The sequence below is a fragment of the Prinia subflava genome, chromosome 9 (assembly GCF_021018805.1).
Source record: "Prinia subflava isolate CZ2003 ecotype Zambia chromosome 9, Cam_Psub_1.2, whole genome shotgun sequence".
NCBI lineage: Eukaryota > Metazoa > Chordata > Aves > Passeriformes > Cisticolidae > Prinia > Prinia subflava.
In genome coordinates this window covers 1,060,287-1,084,913 of record NC_086255.1, presented here as the reverse complement: position 1 = coordinate 1,084,913, position 24,627 = coordinate 1,060,287, and the positions used below count along the sequence as shown (strand labels likewise).

Sequence of the window (24,627 nt, the reverse complement as noted above, 5' to 3'; positions counted from 1 at the left end):
CCAATTAAGTGCAGGTGTGTTTTTAGACTTATTTCCTCATGTTTTACTTAATTCAACTCAGAGTTTATGTGATATTCATTTATTTAATGAGAATACTTTGTTAACAACACTCAACTCAGTGCTAACTCCAACTGCACACACAACATGGGAAGGATTCAAGGACTGCAAAAAGCCTTTGCCTGAGGGTTTTGCAGCCTGATAACCCCCAAAATTCATCTTTCAGAGGTTAATTAACCTGTCATTAGCTTGGTGCCAATAAAAGCCTGCTGGGGGATGAGGTCAAGCCTTTTTAAACAGATTTTTTTCCTTTTTTTTTTTGATTTAAGTGTAAGCTTCAATGGGATATTTCCTGGACTTCACAGCTGCAAAGCCACTTAAAAACTAAAATTTGTGTGCTCCCATTCCTGCCTGTGCAAGGCAGAATTTTCCACAGAAGCATTTTCCACAGGAGCATTTTCCACAGGAGCATTTTCCACAGGAGCATTTTCCACAGGAGCATTTTCCAGGGGAGTCAGGGCTCCTGGGAAAACCTTTGGAATCAACAGAACCTCTGGCCCAGCCCCAGGAGAAACCTGGGCCCAGGGCCAGCTCAACTTCACCACTCTAAATCATGAAATCAGCCTCTTTAAACAAGTTCTGAGCTACCTAAACATGAAATCAGCTTTATCTTGTCCTTTCTAGACAAATTCTGAGCTACCTAAACATGAAATCGGCCTTTCTTTGTATTTTTGAACAAGTTCTGAGCTACCTAAACATGAAATTAGCCTTTTCTTATACTTTTTAAACAAATTCTGAGCTACCTAAACATGAAATCAGCTTTTTCTTGTCCTTTCAGACAAACCCTGAGCTACCTGAGGAGCAGAAGCATTTGCAGAGGTGAACAGTTGCAGATCACAGTGCCCTGTGTGGCCCCAGGCTGTGCTGAGCCAGGCAGGGCAGGGCAGGATCCAGGGGATCCCAGCAGGAATTCCAAGCTGCTCCTCGGGCCCCTCTCTGTTTTTAGCAGCCCAGGATGTGACTGAAGTGGCCCTGGAATGAGAAAATTTCAGGTCACTACAAAGGAGCTTGGCAAGAAGGCTTTTCCTCAGTCTTTGTTTTCAGATTTTAGTTTAAGTCGCTGATTTTCCCACAATATTTCACCACAATTATTTTTCCCCACAAATATTCCTTTTTTTTTTCCTCCAGGGATGAGTGGAAATAAATGAACACAACCAGTGTCTGCTCAGTCACAGCTCCTGATGGAAACCTTGATGGAAACTTTGCCTTTAGTTCCATAAATCAGATTTTGCTTTGAACATTTCCTCACACCTCTCCTCACTTTGGCTCTGGAAGGAGCAATATTTCCAAGGCTGTATCTACACCTTAGAAAGGAAATATCCAATTACAGAAAAATATATGAGATAGAATGAGATTCCTGAATCTCACTCTATCCTGAATATTCTGTTATTCGGAATTCAAAACATTCCTGAAGATTTTGTTCTGCTCCAGGAAATCAAGGACAACTAAAATGGGGGTAGAGGAAGTGTTGTGTTATTGTTCCTTTCAGTCACTTCCCAAATTCTGCTTTTCAGAGAGAATTTCAAAAATGTGTTGAGAACCTCCAGATTTTCCAAGTGCTGCTGGAAATATTAATTTGTGCTTGCTGAAATGCTAAAGCCATCTCCTTTATTTTTAATTTCCATGCTTTATTTCTGAGCAATTGTGGATGTTATTAATGCCACGTTTTAGGGATCTCATGCTGGGGAACAAGTGTTTTCTGTCCCAAAGGCAGATTCCCACACTTACAGATTCTCCAGCAACACATCTCGGGCAGGGCTGGGAAGTTCCTTTGCTCCCATGATTTTCCGATATCTGAGGGACAAAACCAGACACAAATCAGTCAAAAAATAAATAAAAAAAGCGGGCAATTCTTTGCAGTGTTGTTATAAGATTTGAGAAGTGATTTTGTGACAGACACGGGGGGTTCAGTGGGATTACCATGGAGCTGTGCCGTGCCCTCGCAGCGCAGGGAGCAGGGTCAGGGAGGGATCTCTGCCTGGCATCGCCGTCCGTGGCACAGCCCCCGAGCTGGGCACACGCCTGCCGTGGCACCGTGTCCTGCAGCCTGCACGGCCGCTTCTGCAACAGCAACAGCAAAGAGTCACCCCCTGTGCAGGAATTCCCGGGAATTCCTGCCTGTGCCTCCCCAGGAACCCACGTCCACTGGGAAGAACACCGAGTCAAGAACGGCCACAACAATGGCCAGGATTTGGATTTCACGCTGAGGGAGCAGGAATTCTGCAGGGAACTCACTCTCACTTTCCTGTCCAGCTGGAAAATCCCCCCCGTGTTCAGTGGTTGGAAAAGACCTCAGAACTGGAACCAGAGCGGTGCCAAACCCAGCTCCACTGGACAACCAACCTGAAGGAGCTGTGGGAAAAGTTCTGCCCATTTTCTGGGCTATTTTTGGTACAATTTTAGAAGATTTCCTCCATGTTTAGCATGTTCTTGTCATGCAGTTTCTGCTTTTTGGCCCCGTTTTTGATGCCAGGCTGCCTCCTGTTCCATCAGGCCTGTCCCGGGGCTGGCACAGCATTCCCACTGCATTCCCTGGAGACTGCTGGCCCCGGGAGATGCTCCTTGCTCTTTTCCCTAAGGAAAGATCCCTCTGTTCGGGAAAGCAGAGGGAATGTGAGATCCATGCAGATCCACCCGGGAAACTCTGCCTGGAGATCAGTCCAAACCAGGACACTCTGGCAGCTCTGGCCTTGAAAATCTGATATTCCTCAAAGACCAAATGCCTCAAAATCCAACCTCCCAACCCAAACCAGGCGGGGATTCTGATTCCTCTCTGTCAACTTGGAGCCAGGAGAGCAGAAATAGATGGAATTAGTGAGGCTGCCTGCTCAAGAGGGTTTCAGCCAGAAAGAAAAAGTTAAAAAGGAATGAGAAAAAAGGAACAAAAAGGGGAAAAGGAAAAAAAAAGGGAAGAAGGGAAAAGAAAACAAAGTGGGGGGAAAGGAAAAAAAGGGAAAGGAAAAAAGGGGAAATAAGTGAAAAGAAAGAAAGGGGAAAAAAAAAGGGAAAGAAAAAAGGGAAAGGAAAAAGGGAAAGGAAAAAGGGAAAGGAAAAAGGGAAACGAAAAAGGGAAAGAGAAAAGGGAAAGAAAAAAGGGAAAGAGAAAAGGGAAAGAGAAAAGGGAAAGAGAAAAGGGAAAGAGAAAAGGGAAAGAGTAATTAAAAAGGAAGAAAGGAAAAGGAAGAAAGGAAAAGGAAGAAAGGAAAAGGAAGAAAGGAAAAGGAAGAAAGGAAAAGGAAGAAAGGAAAAGGAAGAAAGGAAAAGGGGGGAAAACTTCAAAAGGAATAAAGGAAAAAGAAATAAAGACATTAGGAAAAAAATAAAGGAAAACGGGGAAGAAGAAAACCGGGATGAGAAAACGCGGGAAAGGAAAGGATTTCAAACAGGCAGAGAACAGCAAACCCCCGAAGCCTGCTGAGCTCCCGAGCCCGCGCCACCCGCGACAGTCGCGACACGGCCCGGGCGGCGCGGGGAGCGGCCCTGCCCGGACCCCGGCACGAACCCCGGCCCGGTCCCATTCCCGTTCCCGGCCTCGATCCCGATCCCGATCCCGATCCCTGTCCCGTTCCCGTTCCCGTTCCCGTTCCCGTTCCCGTTCCCGGTCCCGGTCCCGATCCCGTTCCCGTTCCCATTCCTATTCCTATTCCTATTCCCATTCCCATTCCCGTTCCCATTCCCGGTCCCGTTCCCGGTCCCCACTCACGCATTCCGGCTCCCCGGCCCCGCCCGGCCCGTGCGCTCCGCGCCGGCCCCGCACCGGCACCGCGGCCATGGCGGCACCGGCACCGCCCCGGGACCGCCCCGGGACCGCCCCGGAACCGCCCCGGGACCGCCCCGGGACCGCCCCGGGACCGCCCCGGGACCGCCCCGGGACCGCTCCTGGATCCACCCCCGGAACCGCCCCGGCACCGCCCCGGGACCGCCCCGGGACCGCCCCGGCACCGCCCCGGGACCGCCCCGGGACCGCCCCGGCACCGCCCCGGGACCGCCCCGGGACCGCTCCTGGATCCATCCCCGGAACCACCCCCCGGCACCGGCACCGCCCCGGGATCCGTCCCTGACACCGGGATCCGCCCCCGGACCCTCCCCTGGACCCGCCCGGGGCCGCGGTCCCGGTTCGCGCACCGAGCGCATCCCTGGCTGAGCGCTGAGCCCGGTCCGGGTCATGGCACAGCCACACTTGGGGGACCCCAGATGTCCCCAGTGCCCCCCAGCCATGGCAGGGACACCTCCCACTGTCCCAGGTGCTTTCACTCCTCCAGCTGGGCACTAAAACTAGAAACTAAAACCAGCAGGGCACTAAAACGTGGGAATTAGCACACGGAAAGGCCCCACTTTGGGAAACCCTCTGGAAAACTGCTGTGGGATTTGGGAACAGCTGGGAGCACCCACCCAGCTCCTCCCTCGGGGTTCTGCACCCCAGTTTGGGCTCACACCCATGTCCTGGGAGCCGCAGGTGAGCAGGGATCCCCTGGCCCTTGCCAGGTTAATCTGTGCCCTGCCTGCTCCGTCCCGAGTCCTTGACGCTTCCCCGGGATGCTCCTGCCAGGCTCCAGCTGGGATCCCAGAAATACAGCCGGAGGGGAGGGAGCTTTAGCTCTTCCCTGTCTCCGTGGGCCCATCCATTTGGAGCAGCATCCTCGGCTTCCCCTTCCCAGGGAGCCTGGAAAAGGTCTCGGGAACCTCTCTCAAGGCTGAGGTTTGATTTACGGGGCAGAGCTGGAGCTGGCATCGGCCACCGAGGGAGGAGATTTATTCCAGGGGTTCCATCTGTCCCACGCCTCCTCCCCGGAGCAGAACCGTGGCACGGAGGCTCGGCCTGCATCCCACAGTGTCTGCAGGCAGACCCCGGGGATTCCCTGTGCTGAATTCCCTCCAGGCAGAGCTCACCTCCGTTTGCTCTAACTCACCGGGATGGACTGAAACAGGGAAAATTCCCCAAGCCCAGGGCAGGAATTCCAGCCCCTCCATGGAAGCCTGGCTGTAACGCAGAGGGAATGGCCACAGCAAAATGCATTTGGTGGGGAACTCCAAAGGCAAAAGGATTTCCCGTTGGAAAACAGGAATTTGTGGAAAGTTTGTGGAACTCCCTGGTTTAACCCCACTAAGGGCACAGCGTGGAATCTGCTCATCCCAGCAAGGTGTTTTCCCGTTATTCCATGTGGGATTTGATTTGATATGAGCTGGAATCTAAAACAAAATTGGGAAGTCCTCTTGGTAACACAAAAATTCAGGGTTTAAACAAAAATTATTTTCTTCAAAACAAGCATTTTATGGGGGGGGGGGAAACCCCATGGTTTGTCCTTGTTTTGTGAGAGAGGATCAATAATTTTTAAAAGCTCCAAAACTCAGCAAAACGGGATAAAATCCCAAACATGCTTTTCCTAAAGGCTGGAATTTCCGATTATTCCACTGGGTTTCTGTTGTTTTAAAATGTCAGAGAAAATAAAGAGAATTAGGCTTTCTTTTCTCCACTCACAGGATTTATATCAGCTACCATGTATTTATGGAAAATGTGTAGTTTTATATATTTTTCTTTGTTTTCTTCAAAAGTGTTTTAGTCTACAGGAAAATACAATAAATAGAGATATTAATATTTTATTTTGCATTCATTTGCTTTTTGAGAATTCAGATAAAACACTGCTGATTAATGTGTCAAAATTTTACCTGAGATTTATCCAAACAGTGACATTTCAGGCTGTTTCATTAACAGCACGGAGCTCAGAGTGCTTTGGATTAATTTTTGTCTCTTTCTGCACCAGGAGGATTATTGGACAGACCAAAATAAATCTTCACTGTTCTTCTCCACACTGCGATTCCCATCACTGGGGTAATCCTGGTTCCAGATTTATGGGCAGCGAGCTCCAGGGGTGAGAATCTCATTTCACCTCCACAACATCCCAGGTTCTTCTTGGTGGAATATCCCAGTAAACACAAAGGAAAATGGGAATTTGTCACCCTGAGCAGCAGCCTGATGTCCCAGAGGGTCCCTGGCCCCGAGGGCAGTGGAGCAGTGACCAGCGGTCCCCCAGGGGCTGTACTGGGACCAGTGGCACTGAGCACACGAGAGGATTGTGGCACTGCTGGCACCAGGTGACACCGGCTGAGGGGCAGTGACATCCCTGAAGGACGGGATGGCATCCAGGGGACCTGGACACGCTCCAGAGTGCCCTGGAGCCAGGGGGACACCTGGGGGGCTCCCCTGGAGAGGAGAAGGATCCAGGGAGAGCTCAGAGCCCCTGGCAGGACCTGAAGGGGCTCCAGGAGAGCTGGAGAGGGACTGGGGACAAGGCAGGGAGGGACAGGACACAGGGAATGGCTTTAGGCTGAAATTGGGTAGATTTAGGTGGGATCTTGGGAATCAGGAATTGTTCCCTGGCAGGGTGGGCAGGCCCTGGCACAGGGTGCCCAGAGCAGCTGTGGCTGCCCCTGGATCCCTGGCAGTGCCATCCCAAGTGTTTTTTCCCCGGTGTGGAAGGGCCCAATCCCTACACCAGGGAAATTGGGATTTATGGGATTTATCCCCTGCTCTGCAGGAAAAGGGGCCTGGGCTGACCCCCGAGCCAGCACAGGTACCAAACCTGTCAGTGTTTATGCACTGACCAAACAAAGGCACAAACGTTCACTGGCTGCACATTACATTCCCTCATTAATTGGGGTTCTGTCTTCTCCTTAATGATTTTCTTGCTTCTCTTGATTCCCAGCGTTCCTCTGCTATTGGGGTTTCTCATTGCTGGAGAATTCTGCTGGAATTCCCTCTTTCCCGGAGGGAGCTGACCCAGCACAGCTGGCCAGCTGTTTCTTTGGGTTTCTTCTTTATCCAATGTCCTCGGGCGGCACACTCTGTGTTCCGTGTGATGGAATCCTTCTCCTTGGAAGGGGTGACCTGCCCTGGGCTGGGGCCACCGGGACCTGTCACCGGGGCAGCCCCAGCGCTGTCACTGCAGCCGTGGCTCGGAGGCACGGCTGTTCAAACCCGGGTTAAATCTCATGTCTCTGTGCCCGGCACAGACGGAACAGCCCAGAGCGCCTTTCCAGGGAATTCCACATCCCGCACGTTCGGGAGGCTCGGGAGCGCCCCGGGCCGGGCTGCGGCACCGGCAGCGTCCCAAACCACGGGAGGGACCTGCCCCTGGACCGGGACAGGGGACACTAGGGGACAAGGGGGACACGGGGGACACGGGGACAGGGGACACGGGGACAGGGGACACGGGGGACAGGGGACACAGGGGACAGGGGACACGGGGGACAGGGGACACAGGGGACACGGGACACGGGGGACACAGGACACAGGGGACACGGGACACGGGGGACACGGGGGACACGGGATACGGGGGACACGGAGGGACAGGGGACACGGGGGACGGGACACGGGACACAGGGGACACGGGGGACGGGACACGGGATACGGGGGACACGGAGGGACAGGGGACACGGGAGGACACGTAAGGCGGGGGACACGTGACACGGGGAGAGACAGGTGACATACGGAGGACACGTGACACAGGAGGAACCACGTGATGCGGGAAAGGCACGTGACTCGGAGAGGACACGTGATACTTGGAGGGCACGTGACTCTGGAGGAAGCGCGTGACCGGGGCGGACGCACGTGACGCGGGTGGCGCCACGTGACCCGGCGGCGACACCACGTGTCCGTCCCTCAGCCGGGCCATGGCGGGCGCGGTGGCGGCCGCGGGCTCCGCCGAGCAGTTCCAGCAGCTGCTGCAGCGCCCGGACAGGTGAGGCGACACCGGGGGCGTCCCGTTCCTGTGTCCCGTACCGGGGGCTCCGTCCCCGCGGTGCCATCCCTGAGTGTCCTCCACGCGTGCCATCTCCGCTCCCGTCCCTCGGTGCCATCCCTCGGTCCCATCGCTCGGTGCCATTCTCAGTGTTCCCTCCATGGGTGCCATCCGCAGTGTCCCGTCCCTCGGTGCCATTCCCGGTGTCCCCTCCCGGGTCCCTCAGGGCACAGCTCGGGAGGGGCCGGTGCCGCCGCAGCGCTCGGTGAAACCTGCGCGGGGAAGATAAAAAACCCGAAATCGAGACAAAGCGAGCCCGCAGCTGCGCAGAGGCTCGGCTCAGGCTCGGGCTCAGGCTCTGGCTTTGGCTGGGCTCTGGCTCGGCTCTGGCTCGGGCTTTGGCTCGGGCTTTGGCTGGGCTCTGGCTCGGGCTTTGGCTCAGCTGAGGCTCTGGCTCAGCTTTGGCTGGGCTCTGGCTCGGGATCTGGCTCGGTTTTGGCTCAGCTCTGGCTTAGCCTTGGCTCGGGCTTTGGCAGCCCCGCGTTCCCCTGGCTCGGCAGTCGCAGGTGCCACCCTGCAGCTGCTCCTGCCGCAGGGAATTTGGGGCCAAATTGGGCGAGTTGGCTGGAAATGGATCATGGAAAATCCCATAAAGCAGAGCTGTCCTGCGAGCTGGGATTGCCCTCCAGCCGCGGGAGGTGTCAGCAAAACCACCGGGACACATCAATGGGAACAGCGGGTTTGGGAGTTTATTGACACAGAATAAATTCATTTATTCGTCATATTACTCTGAATTATTCATCTCCTGCCCAGGGTTCTCATTAATCTGGTTTTGTGCTTTAAGAATTAATGACAGAGCTCTGCTTTTTCCACAATCCCAGCCTGATTTGGGACCTGAAAGCCCATCCAGGGACACCTTCCACGGTCCCAGGGTGCTCCCAGCCCCGTCCATCCTGTCCTGGAATTCCAGTGGTGGAATTGTGACTTAAACTGAGAACTTGGGGGAAAAAGAAAAGTTGTTCTGTTGTTTTTCTGCCAGAATTTTGTGGAATGTCATTGGAAAATCCAGTTTGTGGAAGCATCCAGGGTGTGTGATCAGGACACAGCCAGGACCTGCTCCAGCAGGGATCTTGTGCTGCCCACACAGCTGCTACAATTTACAGTGAATTTCCATTATTTAGAAATAAAAGACATCAAGTGCCCTCTGTGGGATGGGGGACTGGATTTCTCTATTTGTCTAAGTAAATTAATATTATCACATTGTATCTTTAATCCCTATTCCCATTCTCTGGTGGGTTTGGCCTCTGGAAGTGTGGAGAAGGGAATTGAAAATTCCAGTATCTTCTCACTGTTGTCATCCCAGAGATTTAAACCCATGGGAACTAGTGCCCAGTGTGATGGGATTTCTGTCACACCTCACACCTTTAAATGCTGTGTGGAACCAATCCCAAACATCCCAGAAAACCTGGAATAAGCAGTTGGAGCTAATGAAGGCAGAAAAACAATGTTCCAGTGTGGCAGGTTCTGCACTGCATGGCCTCAGCAGTGCTGGCTGGGCTCAGAACGGCTCCTGGGAGAGGAAAACTCCTGCTCATGCTTCAAGGTTTGGGTGTTTTTTTTGTTTTTATCTCAGGAAGGTGCTGGGGGCGGGTTTTTATGGAGTGCCCATCCCTGGAGTGTCCAGGGAATTCCTGGAAGTGGCACTCCGGGCTCTGGGCTGGGGACAAGGCAGGGATGGGGGACCTGATGGTGACCTGAGGGCTCTCCCAGGCTCAGTGATTGCAGGATCCTGTTTTTTTGGGCCGTTTACCCAGCAGTGCTGTTTCTCCCCAGGTCCCTGGTTTCGTGCTTTAAGAATTAATGGCAGAGCTCTGCTTTTCCCACAATCTCAGCCTGGTTTGGGACCTGAAAGCCCATCCAGGGACACCTTCCACGGTCCCAGGGTGCTCCCAGCCCCGTCCATCCTGTCCTGGAACAACTCCAGTGGTTTTCTCCAGCTCCCTGCGGGCTCTCCCAGGCTCAGTGACGGCAGGATCCCGTTTTTTGGGCAGTTTTCCCAGCAGTGCTGTCTCTCCCCAGGTCCCTGGTGGTGGTGCACTTCTGGGCGCCGTGGGCGCCGCAGTGCGCGCAGATGAGCGAGGTGATGGCAGCGCTGGCACGGGAGCACAGCCACGTCACCTTCGTGCAGGTGAGGCCACGGCAGGGCCCCGGGGCAGCAGGGGCTTCTCTTGGGGGGCCTGGACGGCCTCACAGTCCACGTGTGCTATCCAGGGGTGCTGCCATCAGGGATGGGCTCAGACAGGGAATCCTGGAATGCTGTGGGTGGGAAAGGACCCTAAATCCCACCCAGTGTTATCCCAGAGGTGCTGCTGCTGTCAGGGATGGGCTCAGACAGGGAGTCCTGGAATGCTGTGGGTGGGAAGGAACCCTAAATCCCACCCAGTGTTATCCCAGAGGTGCTGATGCCAGCAGGGATGGGCTGTCACAGGGAATCCTGGAATGCTGTGGGTGGGAAGGGACCCTAAATGCCACCCAGTGCCACCCCTGCCGTGGGCAGGGACAGCTCCCACTATCCCTGGGTGTTCAGCCTAGGGGATGTTAGTGCTTAAGGGCTCTCAGGATTGCCAGAGGGTTCCTGTGGCACTACAAGGACCCTTCAGGAGGGTGAATTCACCCCCTGAAACGTTGTCTCTGTGCTTTGTGAGACCCTGTGCACATCCCCTGAGATCCAGGGGCAGGAAAAGGAATTCCCTTCATCCACGTGCTGTTGGTTTTAAGGCAAATGTCTCTGGTTAATGAGACACTTGTGGGATGATGAGGGCAGGGAACAGTGGAGCAGCCAGCTGTGTGTGAGTGTTTTAATGTGATTTTTACAGCCTTTAGGATGTGTGTGGAGTTTTTTTTTTAATGATTCCTCTCAGCTGGTATTTGTAAAACAAGACAGAACTATTTTAATGGTGTTTTATGATTTAGAGCTTCAAAAGACTAATTTTCAGCATACTGCAAATTCAAGATGCTTAAATTTATCTAGAGGTTAGTCGCTTTTACTCAGCCCAACAAGTCTGAAATGTCTCAGTTGCCTTTTTATTATATTCCTATATTATTTATTTATGCCCCTTATTATTCAGCTGTAATTTATTTTTTAATAAAGAGGTTCCAAAGTCATCCAGGGCTGTAAACCAAGACAGTGGCACATCCTTCCCCCTAACTTCCCTCCTCACAGTAATTTTAATATTACTGGTGTTCTTGCTTCGAGAAAATAAGCTGATGAAAATTCTTGGGTGAATTTTACTGATCTATTTTGGAGGGAGGAGCTCCTCAAGAGGAATATATTTGATTTTGGCAGTTCCTGGTGGGATTTTTGTATTCCAGAATATCCAGCCTGCCTTTGAATTGGCAAGGTCCTGTTACCTCTCAGATGTTTGGTTGAAATGAGCGTGTTCACATCCCAAAACACTCCCAAACAACATTTTGGGAAGCTGTGCTAATAAAAGCGAGTTCCTGAAATACAAAATGAAATCTCTTCTGTGTCATAAATATCCAAGCAGGAAATTTTGCTGGGAAAGAAAGTGACTATTAGAGGTGGGAGTCATCATTTGCCCCTGGAAAAAGAATCAATAACTGGAATTACCTTTTCTCTTTCCATTTTCTGTAAGCTTTCAGTTCCATTTCAGTTGAATGCAATCTTTCCTTTTCTGGCTGTGGTCTCTCAGTGGATTCTGTCAGAGTGGTGACTTGCAGGAGGAGGCTGGGGCTCAGTTTTGATGCTCCTGCTTTGCCTCTCTAATTAGTGGGGTCATTAAGAGCCTGTGCAGCCGGAGCAGCTCCAAATGTGAGGCAGTTCAGATAAATTTTCATAGCAACTTTTTCTGTGATGGGAGTGGGAGCAGCAATCCCCGGCTGGGCTCTCAGCAGCCTTGCAGAGTTAAAACTCTAGTTCAACATCAGTTAAAAATCCAGTTTAGCAACAGTTCAAAATCAGTTAAAAATCCAGTTTAGCACCAGTTCAACATCAGTTAAAACTCCAGTTTAGCACCCTGAGCTGAGGGAACAGCTCCTTTCCCCTCCTGGTTTGCAGGAGGCTGCAGACGTGGAGCCCTCCAGAGGGGCTCAGAAGAGCCTCTGTGAGGGTGACATAACTGGGGGCAGTGATTTATGGATTCCAGTATAGCAGGGGCTGCACAGAATGGAAAATTTACCAGGTCAGGAGTGCACCAAAAATTTTATTCGCAGCCTCCGGGCATCTTTGGAAATGTGCAACAAAATAAAAACCTCTGAACCTGTTTTGACACCGTGGAGGGGCCACGGCAGCCCAGAGAGTCTCATTTAAATGCAAATGTCTCACAAACTTCAGCAGCAGATCCTGTTTAAATGTATAAAATGCCAGGGAGAACATGCCAGGATTGACACTCACTGTGAAACTTTAAAGAAGATTATGAAAATAATCCGGGGTTTTTTTTGGCTTTCTTGTTTGGTTTTTAGCTGGAAGCTGAGGCTGTGCCTGAAGTGTCTGAAAAATATGGAATTAGTTCTGTTCCAACGTTCTTGTTCTTTAAGGTAAGAGGAAATGGATTTAAGAGGAAATGAATTTAAGAGAAAATGGATTTAAGAGAAAATAGAATCCATGTGGACTCTTAATGCTTATACTTTTGTAACACTCCACCAGAACCTTAGGAGCTTTCTCAATGAGGAAACACCTCTGTAACTGATTGAAATCTATCCAGTGGAACCTAAAAATGCAGATAGAAATGGTTTTTGCACTTTATATGGAATATTTCAGGGCTTTCTTAAGTGCTTCAGGATTCATACATAGTTTTTATTTTAGTAGTTGTAGTTGGGTCAGAAAATTTACAGCAATGTTTCTTTGTGTTGTAGCTGGGAGAAAACCCAAGTAAATATGGTAATAATAGAGATAACAATTGTGTTTGGGTGCTGTTTGCCTGTGATGATATAATTGATAATATTTTCTTTGATAAGGATTTCTAGAGGCAAACTTGCTGCTGTGACTGATGCCTTGGAGTGGCTGCCTAGAGCAGAGGTTAGACAGGGTTAGGAGAATAAAGTGGGGATTTATTGAATCCTGCAGTGGGCAGTGGGGGGCTCTGGGGGGCTGCCCCGAGGTGGAGATGGTCACGAGTTTCTCAGACAGAAATAGGTTTGGTGTATTTACACACCAGGGGCTGAGCCTCCAGTTACAGCTTCAGCTAATGGAGTCATTGACCCCCCATGTGCTCCTCCCAGACTTATTTATCCCTTCCAGGACCTGAGGCTGGAGGCTGTCCTGGAGTGTCAGGCCAGAGGGGTGGCCCTGTCTGACCCAGGTGTGGGGACAGTTTACCAAACCTTACACAGAGTTCAGAGTTAGGTGCGAGTGCAGGACCTGAACTGCAGGAAAGCTCAAATCCCTTCGGCAGAGAGCCTGGGGATGCAGGCCCTGCCCAAGGAGCCGGGCTTTGCTGGGTGTGTGTGTATGAGCCGGGCTTTGCTGGGTGTGTGTGTATGAGCCGGGCTTTGCTGGGTGTGTGTGTGAGCTGGGCTTTGCTAGGGGTGTGTGTGTGTGTGTGAGCCGGGCTTTGCTGGGTGTGTGTATGTGTGTGTGTGAGCTGGGCTTTGCTGGGTGTGTGTGTGTGTGTGTGTGTGTGTGAGCCGGGCTTTGCTGGGTGTGTGTGTGAGCTGGGCTTTGCTGGGTGTGTGTGTGTGAGCCGGGCTTTGCTGGGTGTGTGTGTGTGTGAGCCGGGCTTTGCTGGGTGTGTGTGTGTGTGTGTGTGTGTGTGAGCCGGGCTTTGCTGGGTGGGTGTGTGTGTGTGAGCTGGGCTTTGCCAGGTGTGGGTGTGTGTGTGTGTGTGTGTGTGTGTGTGTGTGAGCCAGGCTTTGCTGGGTGGGTGGGTGTGTGTGTGTGTGTGAGCCGGGCTTTGCTGGGTGTGTGTGTGTGTGTGTGAGCCGGGCTTTGCTGGGAGTGTGTGTGTGTGAGCTGGGCTTTGCTGGGTGTGTGTGTGTGTGTGTGAGCTGGGCTTTGCTGGGTGTGTGGGTGTGTGTGTGTGTGAGCCGGGCTTTGCTGGGTGTGTGTGTGTGAGCCGGGCTTTGCTGGGTGTGTGTGTGTGTGAGCCGGGCTTTGCTGGGTGGGTGTGTGTGTGTGAGCTGGGCTTTGCTAGGGGTGTGTGTGTGTGTGTGAGCCGGGCTTTGCTGGGTGTGTGTGTGTGTGTGTGTGTGTGTGAGCCGGGCTTTGCTGGGTGGGTGTGTGTGTGTGAGCTGGGCTTTGCTAGGGGTGTGTGTGTGTGTGTGAGCCGGGCTTTGCTGGGTGTGTGTGTGTGTGTGTGAGCCGGGCTTTGCTGGGTGTGTGTGTGTGTGTGTGAGCCGGGCTTTGCTGGGTGTGTGTGTGTGTGTGTGTGTGAGCTGGGCTTTGCTGGGTGTGTGTGTGTGTGAGCCGGGCTTTGCTGGGAGTGTGTGTGTGTGAGCTGGGCTTTGCTGGGTGTGTGGGTGTGTGTGTGAGCTGGGCTTTGCTGGGTGTGTGGGTGTGTGTGTGTGTGAGCCGGGCTTTGCTGGGTGTGTGTGTGTGTGTGTGTGTGTGTGTGAGCCGGGCTTTGCTGGGTGGGTGTGTGTGTGTGAGCTGGGCTTTGCTAGGGGTGTGTGTGTGTGTGTGAGCCGGGCTTTGCTGGGTGTGTGTGTGTGTGTGTGAGCTGGGCTTTGCTGGGTGTGTGTGTGTGTGTGTGTGAGCTGGGCTTTGCTGTGTGTGTGTGTGTGAGCTGGGCTTTGCTGTGTGTGTGTGTGTGTGTGTGAGCTGGGCTTTGCTGGGAGTGTGTGTGTGTGTGAGCCGGGCTTTGCTGGGGGTGTGTGTGTGTGTGTGTGTGAGCCGGGCTTTGCTGGGTGTGTGTGTGTGTGTGTGAGCTGGGCTTTGCTGGGAGTGTGTGTGTGTGTGAGCTGGGCTTTGCTGGGTGTGTGTGTGTGTGTGAGCCGGGCTTTGCTGGGTGTGTGTGTGTGTGTGAGCTGGGCTTTGCTGGGTGTGTGTGTGTGTGTGTGAGCTGGGCTTTGCTGGGTGTGTGTGTGTGTGTGTGAGCTGGGCTTTGCTGGGTGTGTGTGTGTGTGTGTGTGAGCCGGGCTTTGCTGGGTGTGTGTGTGTGTGTGTGAGCCGGGCTTTGCTGGGGGTGTGTGTGTGTGTGTGAGCCGGGCTTTGCTGGGGGTGTGTGTGTGTGTGTGAGCCGGGCTTTGCTGGGGGTGTGTGTGTGTGTGTGTGAGCTGGGCTTTGCTGTGTGTGTGTGTGTGAGCTGGGCTTTGCTGGGTGTGTGTGTGTGTGAGCTGGGCTTTGCCAGGTGTGTGTGCAGCGTTAACCCCGGCTTTGCCGGGTCTGTGTGTGCAGTGTTAATCCCGGCTTTGCCGGTCTGTGTGCGGTGTCAGCCCATGCTTTGCCGGGTCTGTGTGTGGTGTCAGCCCATGCTTTGCCGGGTCTGTGTGCGGTGTTAATCCCGGCTTTGCCGGGTCTGTGTGCGGTGTCAGCCCATGCTTTGCCGGGTCTGTGTGCGGTGTCAGCCCATGCTTTGCCGGGTCTGTGTGCGGTGTCAGCCCATGCTTTGCTCGGTCTGTGTGCGGTGTCAGCCCATGCTTTGCCGGTCTGTGTGCGGTGTCAGCCCATGCTTTGCCGGTCTGTGTGCGGTGTCAGCCCATGCTTTGCCGGGTCTGTGTGCGGTGTCAGCCCATGCTTTGCCGGGTCTGTGTGCGGTGTCAGCCCATGCTTTGCCGGGTCTGTGTGCGGTGTCAGCCCATGCTTTGCCGGGTCTGTGTGTGGTTTTGCCCCGTGCTGAGGCCGTGCTGTGTCCCGCAGGACTCGCAGAAGGTGGACCGGCTGGACGGGGCGCACGCTCCCGAGCTGACGCAGAAGGTGCAGCGGCACTCGGCCGGCGCTGCGCCCGCGCCCGGCGCTGCCGCCTCGGCCCAGGAGCAGCTGCAGGCCCGCCTCAGGAGCCTCATCAACGCTGCCCCCTGCATGCTCTTCATGAAGGGCTCTCCCAAGGAGCCCCGCTGTGGTGAGCAGCTCCTGCCATTTCTCCTCCTTGGCCCCGTTCCTGTGGTTCTGGGGGGTGTCCCCACAGTGCTGTGCTCACCCCGGATGCTCATGGAGGTGTTGCTGTTAAAGTGATGCCCTAGGATTGCACTTTTCTGTTTTTATCCATCTGTGACCCTGCAGTTCTTCAGTGCAGAACTCCAAACTCCACACTCAGTGCCAGCTGCTGCTCCCCGTTTTGGGCAGACACAGCAATTCCTCTTAGTTACTCCGCTTAGTTACCAAAAAAGGGGACATTTTCTCCTCAGGTTGGCCACTTATGAAATCTTGTAAAATCAGAATATTCAGTGCTTAGTATCTTGCTGAGAGTGTTGATATGAAAGTCTGTCAGAAAGGAAAACAAAACATGGTATGAAGGGATCAAAGACGTAATAAAATAACATTAAACACTCAGGAAAACAAAAAAAAAGTAAAAAGGATGAAGTAGAGAAGGATGCTCCTAAAGTGAAATAGTAGAAAATATAAGTAGTAAATACTTATGTAAGTATAATATACTACTAATAATAATATATAGTATAAGTATAATAAGACCTGAGAGATGGAACAGAAGTGAGCTGGGGACAAATCTGGGGTGAATGACTGCATCACCTGAGGCTGCAATTGGAGCATGAACCCCCAAATGGACCGAAGTGATCAAAGTGTGAAACCCATGACACTGAGGTTTGAGATTACTGTGCCTGCTTTGGGCTGCTCTGGGCCTTCCTGGCAGTAGCTGGATCCACTAAACTCTCTAGAAAAGACAAAACCTATTTTAATGTGAAGGTAATTAAACATTTTGTCAACTTAAACCATTTTCTCAGCAATTTAATTACTCCTTGCCAGCCACTCGTGCAGAAATCCCACCCAGATCTTTTCTTGTGGAAGTGCTGGGACACTTTACTCCAAGTGAATCCCAACCAATCCATCCTCCTGCTTTGCATGGAATTGCCCACAGCTCAGATAAAGCTGTTTTTTCCCCCCTCCCCAGCTGCTGGAGCTCCTTTGTTGGAATAACCAGCAGCACTGAGCCTGGAGGTGTTTGCTGAGCAGCTCCCAGGTGAAGGGAAATTTCAGGATCCTTTTTCTCTCTCATGAACTCCAAAATGCAGCAGGAAAGGAAGGAAAAGCAACTGGAAAAGGTTGCAGTAAAAATGCCAATTCCTACACTAAGAGCTGAAGTCAGAGGTGTTCTGTGCTGCCACTTCCATCCTTTCCCATCAAACCTGGATTTTTAAATTCTTTCATTGAAGCCTTCAAGCACTGTCTCCCTCTCTCTTTTTATTTAATATTTGTGTAAAGGTTTTCATTTGCACAGCACTTGGTGGAATTCTTGGAGGGAATTGGAAGGATTGCAGGGGAGTTTGAGTGCAAACCTGGCAAAGATAGAAAACCTGATTATTATATTGATTTAGGGGCAAATTCTGCTGGATCCTCTCTGCAGACAGTGTGAATGTGCTACCTGGGAGGTGGAAAAGATTACTCTAAATTCAATAATATTAAAATTTTCATACCTACAACTCTTTACAAATAATGTGACAATTTTCTTGGGGAAAAAAATGCTTAGTTACAAAATAAGGGGACATTTTCTCCTCATGCTGGCCACTTATAAAATCTTGTAAAATCAGAATATTCAGTGCTTACTGTCCTGCTGAGAATGTTGATGTGAAAATCTGTCAGAAAGGAAAACAAAACATGGTATGAAGGGATCAAAGAGGTAATAAAATAACATTAAACCCTCAGGAAAACATAAAAAAAATGAAAAAGTAAAAAGGATGAAGCAAGGAAAGATGCTCCTAAAGTGAAATAGTAGAAAATAGAAGTAGTAAATACTTATGTAAGTATAATATAATAGTAATAATATATAGTATAAGTATAATATATAGTATAAATATAATATATAGTATAAGTATAATATATAGTATAGTATAAGTATAATATATAGTGTATAATATATAGTATAATATAAGTATAATATATAGTATAAGTATAATATAAATATAAGTATAAATATAAGTAGAAAACACTTATAAAAGTCAACTTTTAAAGCTAAACTAGTGAGAACAGTAATAAATAAATCAACAGTAATAAACACCTGAACAGAAATGATATTAAATGGTATTTGCCATTTATTTGGCAGCAATTCAATGGGGTGTTTGAAATTTATATACTTTTATATTGTTAAAAGCTGTTGATATAGCAAGGAACAGCAAGCAGAGGTGCTTTGGGCTTGCTGGGGAGAACAAGGCCGTGTTTTAATCTCATTTAATTCCCGTTCCAGGCTTCAGCAGGCAGATGGTGGAGATCCTGCAGAGGCACGGCGTGGCCTTCAGCAGCTTCGATGTGTTCTCGGACGAGGACGTGCGGCAGGGGCTGAAGGCTCTCTCCAACTGGCCCACCTACCCCCAGCTCTACGTCAGCGGGGAGCTGCTGGGGGGCCTGGACATCGTCAAGGTCACTGCAGGCATCCCCCTTTGGCTGCCCACAGATGCCCTTTCCTGCTTTTCCCGCCTCGTTCTCTGCTTTTCCCGCCTCGTTCTCTGCTTTTCCCCCCTCGTCCTTTGCTTTCCCCCCTCGTTCTCTGCTTTTCCCCCTCATTCTCTGCTTTTCCCCCTCATTCTCTGCTTTTCCCCCCTCGTTCTCTGCTTTTCCCCCATCATTCTCTGCTTTTCCCCCTCATTCTCTGCTTTTCCCCCCTCATTCTTTGCTTTCTCCCTTCATTCTCTGCTTTTCCCCCCTCGTTCTCTGCTTTTCCCCCATCATTCTCTGCTTTTCCCCCTCATTCTCTGCTTTTCCCCCTCATTCTCTGCTTTTCCCGCCTCGTTCTCTGCTTTTCCCGCCTCGTTCTCTGCTTTTCCCCCTCGTTCTCTGCTTTTCCCCCCTCGTTCTCTGCTTTTCCCCCCTCGTTCTCTGCTTTTCCCCCCCTCGTTCTCTGCTTTCCCTCCCTCGTTCTCTGCTTTTCCCACCTCGTTCTCTGCTTTCCCTCCCTCGTTCTCTGCTTTTCCCCCCTCGTTCTCTGCTTTTCCCCCTCGTTCTCTGCTTTTCCCCCTCATTCTCTGCTTTTCCCCCTCATTCTCTGCTTTTCCCCCTCATTCTTTGCTTTTTCCCCTCATTCTTTGCTTTTTCCCCTCAATCTTTGCTTTTTCCCCTCATTCTTTGCTTTTTCCCCAGGAGCTCGAGGCTTCAGGAGAGCTGGACACAATCTGCCCCAAGGCCCAGAAGCTGGAGGACAGGTGGGTGAATTACAGCAAATTTTCAGGGTTTTTTTCTGTGTTCATATAGGGGAAACCCCCTGTAAATTCATATTTTATCAGAAGTGCCTCAAGAATTTACTTGCTTCCAGAATTCCTGCAGTTTTTCAATGTCTTTTGGGGTTTGTACATTTTAGTCCAAGAATCTTTACTTACATTTATGGCTTAATTTCTGCTTATAGCAAGAGTGTACCTATTTTTATATTTATATATAAATATATTAAAAAATAAAATTGAAATATATATTTATATATCTATATGTGTCTATATATTTATAAACCTTATCTATATATCTATATATTTGTATATCACTATATTTATAAGTATCCATAGTCTTTATATATTTAAATATATTTTATATATCTATATCTATATCTATTTATATATATTTATAAATATATGTATTTATATATTGCTATTTAAAATCTATATATGTATATATTTCTATTTATATATTTTTATATATATATATCTACTTATATGTGTATATATCTATATCTATGGGTGGATATATAGATAGAGATTCCTTCTTGCCTCCTTTTAAGAATTTATTCTTTAAGAATAACTGGGAAAATCATCTTTTTGACCTTTTTCCAGCTTTTTTTGCCACAGACTTCCCAGCTCTGGGAACCCCTGCCTGGTTCTTCTCCCTGCTCAGTGCAGAAATAATTCCATTAATCCCGTTTAAAAGTGGTGATCAATAGTAATTCCTCCATTCCAGGTTCTAGGGATTCATTAATTCTTTCCACATTTGCCCCAAGGCTTGGGTTACTTTGCTTTCCAGTTGTTTCACTGAGGCCACAAACCCCAATTAATGCTTTTAGCAGAGATTAAATTGGAGATAAAGAAGAGATGGGCTCATCTTTAAAAACTTACTTTTTGTGGCCTTTAAAACCCTTTTTTTAAAAGCCTTTTCATCCCTTCCTGTGCTTTCTAAGGAGTTTGTTAAGAAATTAAACATTTTTTGGCCAGTTCTTGATGGAAGTTTGCAAACCTCCTGAGCAGTAACTCATTTAGACAGAAGTTTTTTGCTTGGCACAAACTTTTTAGGGAAGAAGGGAACAGGAAATGTCCTCTGCTTCCTAAAGGGTTTCAAAGTTCCCTTCAAAATAAATTTGCCAAGGTTTGTTAGGTTAAAATTGTCCCTTCAGGTGTTTTTCAGGAGCTCTGGGCCAGCTTGGGGCAGTTTTGGTGGGATTTTAACCAGGCTGCTCCACGGGAGGGGGAGCCCTGCTGGCAGGGGGATTCTCCAGCCCCATCCCAGAGGGAATTCCTGGAGATTTCTCAGTTTGAGTTTGCATTTCCACTTCTGCACTTTGAGGTGATAACCAAGGTATTTGATGTTTTTTGTAGGCTGAAATCTTTGATAAACAAAGCTCCTGTGATGCTCTTTATGAAGGGAAACAAACAGGTAACGTGGGCTGTTCCAGAAAATATGGAATTTTGACCTTGCTCTTCCTTAATTCCAATCAGGGCTGCTGGAAAAGTTATTGATCTTTTTATTTGGTGCTTCTGTAAACCACAGAACAGACCCTGAATTTTATCTAAATGTTACCTATGCTGAATATTATCTAAATATTGGATATTTCTATTAATATAGTTAAAAAGTAGCTATAATAACTATTAATACCTAAAAATGGCTGAGTGTTTTTTGTCCTTATGTGAAGAGTTGGCAGTGGATATTAATAATTAATTCATTATAATTAAATTAATTATAATAAATATAGCAAGTTGCTGCTCTTGTTTATTAGTTGTAGTTTATTATCACAATAATATGGCAGTGATGCCTCAAAATAAAGCATATTTATTCCATAAATCCCTAAAAATCAGGAGAGAAAGGTTGGAAAAGGGATTAAGGAGTGGCTCATGCAGCAGAAAATTGGGAATTGCTGCAGTGTAGCTGGAATTGCATGGATTAAAAAAAGCAGAGACTTTTGAACATTGTATTTTACATTTTAGATGGCAAAATGTGGCTTCAGCAAGCAAATCCTAGAAATCATGAATAACACTGGGTAGGTAACGGGGTTTGGGTGTGGGAGGGCAGGTTTGGGTCCCAAAGGGCAATTTATGGGAAATACATTGGAAAATATGAGGGGAATTATTCCTCACATGGAAGGTTTTGTTTTTAAAGAGGATTTCAAGCAGTTGAAGGCTTTCCTGGGAGTTTTACTGGCATTTTTGAGATTATTGAAGATTCTTTGAGAATTTTGAGGGTTCTTGCAAGATTTGTAAGGGGTTTTCTTGAGAATTTTGAGGGGATCTTGAGAAACTTGATGGGTTTTATTAGAATTTTGAGGGTTTTTTGAAGAATTTTCAGTGTTTTTTCAAGACTTAGGAGTTTCTCTGTGAGAATTTTGAGGGTTTTGGGGGGGAATTTTGAGGGGTTTTTTTGAGAATTTTGAGAGTTTTCTAAAAATCTTGAGGCTTTAGAATTTTGATGGGATCCTTGAAAACCTTGAGGGGATTTTTGAGAATTTTGTGGGTTTTTGAGCATCTTACAGCTTTTTAAAAAAAACTTGAGGTTTTAGGATATTTTCTGGAGAAATTTTCAGGTTTCTGTGAGAATTTTAAGGCGTTTTGTCACAAATTTGGAGGGGTTTGCTGGTTTTTGAGCATTTCTTCACAACCCCAGTGTGAATAACGTGAATTTTCCCTTCTCCCCAGCGTGGATTACGAAACTTTTGACATCCTGGAGGACGAGGAGGTGAGGGAGGCTCCCCTTCCCTGCAGGGTCATTTCCCTGCTGCCTTTACCGAGCTGATTTTCCCCCCACGATTTTTATTTTTCCCCCCACGATTTTTATTTTTCCCCCCACGATTTTTATTTTTCCCCCCGCGATTTTTATTTTTCCCCCCACGATTTTTATTTTTCCCCCCACGATTTCCCCCTGAATTCCCCCTGAATTCCCCCTGAATTCCCCCTGAATTCCCCCTGAATTCCCCCTGAATTCCCCCTGAATTCCCCCTGAATTCCCCCTGAATTCCCATTCCCGTTTGGTTTTCCAGGTGCGCCAGGGCCTGAAGTCCTTCTCCAACTGGCCCACGTACCCCCAGCTGTACGTCAAGGGGGAGCTGGTGGGGGGCCTGGACATTGTCAAGGTGAGAACTGGAATTTATCTGCTATAAAAACTCAATTTGTAGCAATTTCCCTGCCTGGCTCGCACAGAATTCCTGCAGCCACTTTTTTCATTCATTTCATTTTTTAATGCAGCATAATACGGAATAAAATAGAGAGAGTTGTTTATTCCAAGATGAACAAAAGAACACTCCACGTTGTTTTCCTGCTGTTCCTTAGCCAGTTCCCAGCCCTGTCATTTGAATTTCAGTCCCCAGGGAGAGCTGGGCAGGCACCTCCTGCTCAGAATCCCGAGGAGATTTGATTTTCTTGTTGGGGTTCATGGGTGGGAGGCACAAAATCCATCCCTGGGTGGCGTTTCCTCCTTGGGGTGCTGGGGAGTTTTGTGTGTGCCCGGAATGTGCCTGCAGTTCCACCTGGGAGGAGATCCAGGGGTGCAGCCAGAGCTCTCAAGGTGTGATTTTCCACTTAAATATTTTGTCCTTTTTACTAAATACACCCAAACCAGAATTGAAATACTTCATAAACCTCTGTGTTGGCCAGCAGGGACCTCTAGTGAGGCACCAATGCATTCCCTGCTGCCAGAGAATATTTCCTGATTAAATCCTGTTGGATAATCCCAAAAAAAATGCATAACTGCTGCATTTCTGTCTTCCAGGAGCTGAAGGAAAGTGGGGAATTGCTGCCTGTGCTGAAGGGGGAGAATTAATGGGAAGGACATCAGTGGGAAGAGAAATCCCTGGAACAACCTTCCAGTTAGAGATTCTCCTGGAGAGACAGACAGCTTCAGCCCTGAGGAGCAGCAGGAGGGAAAAGAGACAGGAAATAAATATAAATATTCTCTGTATTCCACCTGTGTGAAAAGGGGTTTCACTGGAGACACAAAAGGTCAATTAAAATTCAGTGTTCCAGGATTTGTGGTGTTGGGATTTCATTATTTGCACCCCTGTCCACCCCAGAGTGATGAAACTGGAATTGCTGGTTTGGGGCTCAGCCCTGATTGGGGGAATGTTAACGGAGCATCATCTTTTCCTGCCCTCTGAACTGTTTCTGTGTCCAGTGAACAAGAAAAGCCCTTTGGGAGCCCTCCCAGCTGGAGGAGTTAGGGGTGAGCTGCAGCTCTGCCCTGCAGGCTCCCCAGGCTGCAGCCGCTGCTGCTCTGGGGTGCTCCGCCCTGGCCGGGGCTCTGGGAATGCTGAGGGGCTTGGGAAGCGCTGGATAATCCTCAGGGATCCTGAGGGACCTGGCAAGGTCTCCTGGGCTGCTCCCGGGATTTTCCTGCATCCAGGGCATTGAATTTGGGCTCAGTGTTTCAGCAGCTGAGCCTGGCTGAATTCCAAGGTCACAAACCCCTGGAGAAGCTGCTCCGTGTTCAGGGGCCAGGACTGACTTCCCAAGGCTGCCCGGAGAAAGGGCCCAGAGTGAGGGGCACACCTCAGGCAGCAGCCTGGCAGCTCTGGGGAGCACGTTTGGGGCATTTCCCTAAATTCTAAACATGATCCAAGGCCCAGAACACCTCAGCCACAACCGGTGTGAAGCTTATCCCAACCTGGAAAAGGCTGCAGGGAAGCCTTTCCCAGGAAGCTTATCCCAACCTGGAAAAGGCTGCAGGGAAGCCTTTCCCAGGAAGCTTATCCCAACCTGGAAAAGGCTGCAGGGAAGCCTTTCCCAGGAAGCTTATCCCAGCCTGGAAAAGGAAGGCTGCAGGTCCTTCCATGAGTTAGGGGATTCCTAGGAATGGATATTGAATTTTCTAGGATTAGTTTCAGTAATTGCTATCAAATATATGTTATAACTTTAAACCTGGTTTTAATTGCTCTAAAGAAAATTCCTTGTCATGAAAACAAGCCTTAATTAATCCTCTTAAGTGAATTGCAAATGCATTCAGGTAGTTGTCAGTAGGAAAAAATAATTTATTACAGCAAAACGTGGCATCCCTGTGGTGAAATAAGGAGTTAGAGGCTTTAATTAAATACTAAATACCAAATGCTATTCAGTTTTCCTTCAGAATTCAGTGTAGTGGAATTTATTTGGGGTTTATGGAGTCCTGTTAATGGATTTATAGACGTGCAACAGAGCAGCAGGGAATAGCAGTTGATTCCTGACAAACTGTATTTGTATTTATCCCAGTATTGGGTCTGGGGCAGGAATTGTTCCCTGGCAGGGTGGGCAGGGTGGGAATTGTTCCCCAGGGTGGGCTGGGGCTGCCCCTGGATCCTCCTGATTTTGCAATATTTCCCTTGTTTGTCCCAATATTTCCACTGGATTATTTTTTCCCTGCAATTTAATGTCAGGATATTGGGAAAAACTCCCCCAAACGATTCCTGAGGATGGTGAAGAGAAGAGCAGCCAGTGATGAAAACCCCCTGTGCTGCTGAATATATTCAATAACCTCACCTCACAGGTAACTGTCCCCTCTGTCACCTCTCGGAGCCGGGATAAGGAATTCCAACCTCCATGGGATATTCCCGGC

The 24,627-nt window shown here is 49.2% G+C and overlaps 2 protein-coding genes across 3 annotated transcripts; one reads left to right on the top strand and one right to left on the bottom strand.

The window, feature by feature from the left end:
- Positions 1-437: 437 nt before the first annotated feature.
- C9H10orf143 (chromosome 9 C10orf143 homolog) lies at positions 438-3,906 on the bottom strand. 2 transcript variants are annotated; one of them, XR_010081273.1, is made up of 5 exons: positions 3,761-3,906; positions 1,978-2,118; positions 1,786-1,851; positions 749-1,029; positions 438-697 (listed from the first exon to the last, which is right to left on the bottom strand). XR_010081273.1 is itself a non-coding variant. In XM_063405081.1 (4 exons), exons 1-4 carry the CDS (start codon positions 3,827-3,829, stop codon positions 1,000-1,002), a joined length of 306 nt encoding a protein of 101 aa, XP_063261151.1. In that variant the 5' UTR covers positions 3,830-3,906; the 3' UTR covers positions 438-999. The 2 variants fall into 2 exon arrangements, 1 of the variants encoding a protein (XP_063261151.1); XM_063405081.1 differs by having other exon boundaries at positions 438-1,029.
- Positions 3,907-7,639: 3,733 nt separating this feature from the next.
- On the top strand, positions 7,640-23,068 carry GLRX3 (glutaredoxin 3). The gene is made up of 11 exons (XM_063405080.1): positions 7,640-7,796; positions 9,876-9,984; positions 12,279-12,353; positions 15,613-15,814; positions 18,110-18,282; positions 19,000-19,061; positions 20,433-20,490; positions 21,039-21,091; positions 21,744-21,783; positions 22,085-22,177; positions 22,813-23,068. The coding sequence occupies exons 1-11, from the start codon at positions 7,729-7,731 to the stop codon at positions 22,861-22,863; spliced, it is 984 nt and encodes a 327-aa protein (XP_063261150.1). The 5' UTR covers positions 7,640-7,728; the 3' UTR covers positions 22,864-23,068.
- Positions 23,069-24,627: the final 1,559 nt, after the last annotated feature.

Coding starts and splice junctions, on each gene's coding strand:
- GLRX3 (XM_063405080.1), top strand. CDS start 7,729: ATGGCGGGCGCGGTGGCGGCCGCGGGCTCCGCCGAGCAGTTCCAGCAG. Junction 15,815..18,109: donor TCCCAAGGAGCCCCGCTGTG/GTGAGCAGCTCC, acceptor TTCCCGTTCCAG/GCTTCAGCAGGCAGATGGTG. Junction 21,784..22,084: donor ACATCCTGGAGGACGAGGAG/GTGAGGGAGGCT, acceptor TTGGTTTTCCAG/GTGCGCCAGGGCCTGAAGTC.
- C9H10orf143 (XM_063405081.1), bottom strand. CDS start 3,829: ATGGCCGCGGTGCCGGTGCGGGGCCGGCGCGGAGCGCACGGGCCGGGC. Junction 2,119..3,760: donor GGGCCGGGGAGCCGGAATGC/GTGAGTGGGGAC, acceptor TTGCTGTTGCAG/AAGCGGCCGTGCAGGCTGCA. Junction 1,030..1,785: donor GATGTGTTGCTGGAGAATCT/GTAAGTGTGGGA, acceptor TTCTCATTCCAG/GGCCACTTCAGTCACATCCT.